The sequence below is a fragment of the Arachis hypogaea genome, chromosome 18, assembly GCF_003086295.3.
Source record: "Arachis hypogaea cultivar Tifrunner chromosome 18, arahy.Tifrunner.gnm2.J5K5, whole genome shotgun sequence".
Lineage (NCBI taxonomy): Eukaryota > Viridiplantae > Streptophyta > Magnoliopsida > Fabales > Fabaceae > Arachis > Arachis hypogaea.
The window spans coordinates 2786425-2793355 of record NC_092053.1 but is presented as its reverse complement, the minus strand read 5'-3'; the positions used below and the strand labels follow the sequence as shown (position 1 = coordinate 2793355).

At 35.2% G+C, this 6931-nt stretch overlaps 1 protein-coding gene across 2 annotated transcripts; it reads right to left on the bottom strand.

Annotated features, from left to right (window-relative positions):
- Positions 1–1860: 1860 nt before the first annotated feature.
- On the bottom strand, positions 1861–5834 carry LOC112771289 (protein FAR1-RELATED SEQUENCE 4). Of its 2 annotated transcripts, none has more exons than XM_025815982.3 (4): positions 5697–5834; positions 3398–5586; positions 3260–3307; positions 1861–2232 (listed from the first exon to the last, which is right to left on the bottom strand). In XM_025815982.3, exons 2-4 carry the CDS (start codon positions 5450–5452, stop codon positions 2086–2088), a joined length of 2250 nt encoding a protein of 749 aa, XP_025671767.1. In that variant the 5' UTR covers positions 5453–5586; positions 5697–5834; the 3' UTR covers positions 1861–2085. The 2 variants fall into 2 exon arrangements, with proteins under 2 accessions (XP_025671767.1, XP_025671768.1); XM_025815983.3 differs by having other exon boundaries at positions 3398–5566; positions 5697–5827.
- Positions 5835–6931: the final 1097 nt, after the last annotated feature.

The following is a 6931-nucleotide window of genomic DNA, read 5'->3' as shown; positions in this document are numbered from 1 at the left end:
AATGAAACTTTTTTATATTCAAATAGGATACTTTAAACCTTAAGGACCAAAACAGGATTACGCCCCAAATGTAGAGGACTAATTTAGTACTTTACCCTAAACAAATTAAAAGGAAACAAGGTGACAACTTCTATTTTTTTTTTTCTCACAGTATTTTTTAGCTTGACAGGTTAAAAACTAATTCGTCGTGGATTTGAATTCCATTTAAGCGGACAAATAAACTAATCACTCGACTAACACGAATTGGTTGATAAATTAATGTTTAGGGTTAAGCATATTAGGCGCGAGAAACATGGCTTTCGACAAGGACGATTACGCGTTTGATAGTTAATTAGTTATGATTTATTTCCTATAGTATCTAATATATAATTTACAAAAAAAATGAACACAATATATTCTGTATTTCTGTATAAATAGTGGTGACAGTTGATTTTTTATTTTAAGTAATAAACAACCTTGAGTCACGCAATGTTGAAGTTAGATTAATAATAAACAATGTGCTTGGAACTTGGTGGGTATCCCGACAAGGAAGAGATATATGTGGAGGAAATTTAGATCCTTAAATGAAATTCGAAGTTATTTCTAGACCGACACTTGCTTAAACTTAGGAGATAAACTCCTAAAGTCCTCCTAAGTAATAATTGTTGAATGTTTTCTGAATTCATCCAACAGGGTAGAGGACTAAGTAGTAGTTTGAGCATTTGTTTATTGAAAGAGGTGAGGAAGTTTCCAATAGCTGAAACAAGTGGTCAAGACCCACGTTTCGTTCGTATATATATATTATGCTTTAAAATGACCTCGTAGTTTATACATTGTATTTATTCAATGCAGCATTGCAGCCCCTTAAATGCACTAAAGGAACATTTATCCTTTAGCTAAAAAAGATATCATATAGGATATGATTGATCCACTTTAGAGGACAATGGATAATGTGCAAAGTGGGGGCCAAGACATCACATGAAATTGCAGGAAAAAGGAGGGAAGGGAGCTGCTGAAAGGGAATCAAAATAATAAGGTCAAATTTATGCTTAAGGATTAATAACGCTCGGAAAGAAAACTAACTACAAACTAAATGGGGCAAGATATCCTTATTTATTATCAGCTAAGATACTCACTACCTATTTAAGAGGGTGTCCCAAAAGTAAAATCCTATATCTAAATCTAAGCTTTTACGCAATAGGCGATCAGCACAAATTTCATTTTGCTACAGAGTTTCTAAGTTGCAATTTTTCTTTTTCCGTTTCAAATTAAGAACCAATGTTTTCTGCGGCAACAAGCTAAACCGAAGACAAAGGCCACCCAGCCCAAATATCGAACATGCAAAGCCCAAATATAGTACACTATTATACCTAAAAAATCTACAGAATAAAAAAAAAGTACAGTAATATTTAGTGGATAACTGCATATGCAAAATGAGTGGTTTAAACTTTAAACTTTTATCATACTATTTCCATTCCAATCGATTGAAGACCTTAACAAATAATTAACATCTTCTTCCGATATCTCGATTAATAATATTCTTGCTCATTTCGACGATCCTCAATATAGAACAAAAAAATAAAAAATTCCTAAATATAAGACTATTGAAACCCCCTATTTTAAAAAAAGATTTAATTAAATATAAAAGAATCAAAGAATGTAAACTAAAATACCAAATCAAAGTAGATACTATCTTCCCCATCTTTAATCCCACGTCAACCTCGAATCGTTAAGAGGCCCACACAAGTTGATACATATTAATCAGGCTACTCCCCGAACATGCCTATGGAAGGTAGGGGAAAGTAAGGACCAGATGAGCAGCTTCTAATGAATTGGGTAATAATAAGTGGGCTTTTTGTAAAAAGATGATGCGAAATATACGAGATCACAAACTTAGATTGATAATGGTGACCTTTGTAACACGATCAAATTCACAAAAGTCAAAATACAAGCACCTACAATATATTACACAAACCCAATTAAACATGAAAAAACAACACTAGCAAAAGAATCGGTGTCTCGTCGTAAGGGCACCAAGTTAGCACAACTATCCAATTCAATTGCCGCCTAGCCTCTACACATTACATATGTACAGTTTAATTATTATTATACATTGTCTTTGGTATGATGAGTTTCATGCAAATGAGCATGAAACTGTGCCGGTGAAACGTTGTGATTGTGGAACAGGGCTGGAATCATACTGTGAAACTGCATGGGGATGGCAGTATGTGGAGGAGTCAAATCAGTTGGATCCTGTCGCAAGAATATGCAGACGTTAAAAATTTGAAACCTTAACACACTCATGCTTTCACTAATATATCATGAAAATTCATATAACAAAATCATCAAGAGTACCAATTTAAAACGTTTTCCGGAGCACAAGAATTGGCACATATAAAAGGCAAGGGCAGATAGTCAGATACATGATTGCATACATCAACCGGGTCCATTTATATAATATGCAAAATATGCAGATTTTATAACCCAGGAATAATCCAATATCTAATGGAACAAAAAAAAAAAGAAAGAAAAAACTAACTAAACTAAACCTGAGAAAAGAATCAGCCTCCTCTTCTAATTTTCCCTTCTCAAAACAAAGTCAAAATGGGTATTTCAGGTCTGCCAGTGACTTATCTTATGGTGAGGAGTGAGGAAGAAAGTTAGGTATTATGATTCGCCAATGAAAAATAACATACAAGCATTAAACAAGTACTCAATGGCTCAATGCCTCAATCCAACCATATTTTACTACTAAACAAATTTTCACCAACAAATGATGCAATGTGTAGTCAAGACCTCTAAAAGCCAGTGCAACAAATTTAGGCCTGCCACTACTATGTCCCCTAGGGAGCTCTTGTGTAAATCTAGCTTAAATACAGAACACTTTGGCTGGAATACACCTGCATGCATGATGCATCTTTAAGGAGTTACACATGCCCCTTAATTTGCTTTTGAATAACCAGGAGTATTTTGTTCTGTTGCTCAGCTCATGGACACTTCAAGGTGGCATTCTCTTGCCTTATGGGATTTGCTACCCTATCACATTAGTTGAATTCTCATTCACCTATTTTTATTTTGTGTGACTTTCATTTTTTTTTTTTTAAGTTATTGAGGATATCTAATCCTGGACAGTGCATTTAATTACATAGAAAAGTATACCTAGTGATTCAATCATAGAAAACAAGTTCTTTTATAGGAAATTTGATGAATTAGCAGTATTTATTCACAATAGTCAAATCTAGACTCTGATGGCAAAAGCAAAAGTTAGAACATAGCATACCACTTGTTGAAAACCATCTTTCACACATGCTGCTTCAAGCTGGGAAACCTACAACACAGAGAAAGAAAACTCAAAACCAATTACTTTAAAAAAAAAAAAATACAACAAGGTCAATCATCAATCAGCAAATTTGCTGACCTTCTCTTTATTTTGTTCACCATTTTCTGTGCTTCCAAGATTCCTACAAGCTACAAGAGTCCTCGCAACCTTATTACTTGTATTAATTTTTGGAACAGGGGTTATATTATTAGATGAAATAATAGATTGATACTCTTCATCATTACAAACAACATGGGTAGCTGAGGCATCAGCTCTTGTATCATTCTCAACAGGGTTGCTCAAATTTGCACATTGCTTTAAAGCTTCGCTTATTGCACCTAAAGCGAGATAGTAGCTTTCCTGTGATAAAGAACCTTCTTCACCCAATATTATGGCCCGTCGACATAAATCATTGAATCGCCGGACCTTGAATTGAACCTCTTCCAGCTTTTCACCAATAGGATGCCTGCTCAAAGCAGCATTGGTCCATCTCTGCAATATATACTTTGATGGGATGCTGAAAACCCCAGACATTTGTAGAACAACAATAGCATGTCTACAAAGATAGCCTTTATATTCAAATGAGCGACATGAACAACATATATCTGAGTTAGACGTGTTCCATTCTACCATATAGTTTTCATTGTTTTCAAAGTCTTTCACAGAATAAGTTTCAGTCACTCCAGTGTTCTCTCTCTTGAGATGGCAAGCAGCTGCACCCAAAACCTCAACCTGAAACCTTTTGTAAATTTCATGTGTGTAAACTAATAACATTTGTTTTTCAAAAGGGGAAGGAGACCTCAATTCAGGTGTTTCATGCCATGCATCAAAATTTGCCTTTGCTTCCTCTTCATGCCTGTCTCCAAGAATAACTCTGTACTGTTCTACAAATTCTCTCAATGAAGTATCAACTTGGACATAATTGTCAAAAAAAGCATTTAAACTCTCTGAGCGAGAACTAGTAGAAAAGCCACCAAAAGAAATATCTCTCATGAAAGTAGGCACCCAATATGCACGATCATCATACAGGGATTGGACCCACGTAACGTCTCTAAGGTTAAACCTGTCGACTAACTTCCACCATCTCGTTTCAAATTGATCTTCTGTCCATGATTTATATATACATTTGTTGAACTTCTCCATAAAGCTATCATGCCACGTGCCTAAACAATCAAGCTGCTTTGGTATCTTTTCCAAAATCTGCCACAAACAATAATAGTGCCGTGTTCCTGGAAGAACAGCAGCAACAGCTGCTTTAATAGCATCATTTTGGTCGGTAAGAATAACTTGTGGTGCTCGTTCCTCCATTGCTATAAACCATGTTTGCAGCAACCAAGCAAAAGTATATACAGTCTCATCGGCAATCAATGCACAGCCAAGCAATGTTGGCTGAATATGATGGTTTACTCCAATGAAAAGTACCAATGGTATTTTATACTTGCTTGTAAAATACGTTGTGTCAAAGGAAACAACATCAGAAAAGTAAGCATAATCTTCTAAGCCTTTAGCATCAACCCAGAACACATTTCTCAGTCGATGCTCTTCATTCAAATCAACTGCATAGAAGAACTTTGGATTCTCTTCCTGCATTTGCATGAAGAGTTCAAGAAGCAACTGTGCATGCCCTGGTTCTAAAATCAGACTCCGTCCACGATCATGTTGATTTTTCATGAAATTCTCTAAACAATCAACATTTTGATACGCGCTAAACAATTTAGAAACTGTAGTTGAGTTCTTCCTCCGTCGCATCCGAACATCATTACTCAGTGGATCAGAACTCCTATGACTCCGAAAAAAATGAGCTTGGGCAGGCAAAAGCTCATGATTATGATCCTTCTCAAATCTATAGACATACCACTTACCATCCTGTCTTCTCTTCACATGCATGCTTGCTTTACAACCAATTTTCGGAGAAGGCCGCGGATTAATGGCATCATCGGATTGCTGCTTATTACCATACCTTATACACGAAAATTTAGCATCAATGAATTCCTTGGATGCCCTAGACCTACGACTGCTCAACTTGGCAGTACCAAACCCAGCAGACTTAGCATATTCTTTGTAAAATGCATATGCAGCCTCATGAGATTCAAACTCCATATCATTCCGAGGCTCCAAAATTGCGGTACCCATGAAAACTGAAGTATCCGTCATTATTCGTGGTTAGCAATTTAGCATTCAGATCCACTTCAATTCACAATCAATTGTTTCACACTTTCCCCAAAACGCAACTCACATTGCATTCATGATTCATGAAAAAGTGGCCTTCTGCGTTCCAAATTAGTATGCTGAATTAACACGGATTCAGTTAAAAAGTACAATCGAGAGCTCTGAAACCTACCAATCAAGAAAAAAAGGAATAAAAAGTAAAAGTTAGAGGAAGCAGGGGTGAGCTTACTGGTGATTGAAACTGTGTTATTGGGCATGGCCGAACGCTCGCTCGCGATCAAAACTCGAATCAGCTACCACCACTTTATTCACCAACAAACAAGGCATACTTTTAATTTCGATTAGCAAAATCTATTAAGCTAACCATGGATGAGTTTTTTTCTTTCTTTTTTTTTTTTTGGTTCGGGAACGATGGATGAGTGTTTTTTTTTTTTTGGTCGTGAGAACGATGGATGAGTTTAAAAGAAGAAAAATCTGTACAATTATAATGGGCTTGGGCCTTGAGAGGATGAAGTCCATTTTTATTGAAATAAAAATCCTTTTGGTCCTGTTGCCCCATCATATACAAAACGAAAAGCCCTTTTCATTTAGGCGTTATCTTTCGTTTTGGGCCTTCAGGCCCCCTACTAGCACCAAACAAGTTGAAAAAAAAAAAACAAAAGAACTTCAAGACTTAGCTGAATAGTAAATACTAAATACATAAATCAAGCAACTTGGACTGGTTGAATAACTAACTCACTCGTTCACTTAAATAAGTATCGAAAATTTGAATCGTGTCTTGTGTATACAGCAACCCACTAGCTAGCGACAAACCCCTTAAATAGAGCTCAGATATGTGACAAATTAGTCTTTAGCCTGTTGTATTGGGAGATACCGTAGACAACCAAAAAAATATATAAATAAAAAAAAAGAAAATTTAATAACTATTAAATTTATAATTTTCATACTACTTTAATTTAAAAGTAATTACACTCATATTTTTTCAGTTTAAAAATGTGATCCCTGTGAAGCAGTCATACATGTACGTATATATGTATAGCTACCTTACATTCCCAGTTTAGAATAATGATTTAATAATTAAGAGAGAAAAGAAAAAAAGAGTTTTCTGTTTAAAGAGAAAATAATATTAAAATTATGGTGGGGGTGTGGTGGCTGAAGCATCTCGACTCTAGTACTCTACCACTGAGTTGAGTTTTGTCCATAAAGAAATTATTGAATTTAATTGAATATGAAAAGGTAACCCACCATTTGTCAATTGATATATATATCCGCGTCATCTCTCCAACAAAGTAGGAACCTTTTCTATATACATGTAACATGTGTTATGTGTAATGCATGCTTTCAAAGATTCCCATTCCAAGTACACACTAATATAAATACATGAGAAATGCTATTTGTACGTTAAAATTAGTCACTAAAATTAGTTACTAATGTATTTGTGTATAAATACATGTGTGGTTTAAT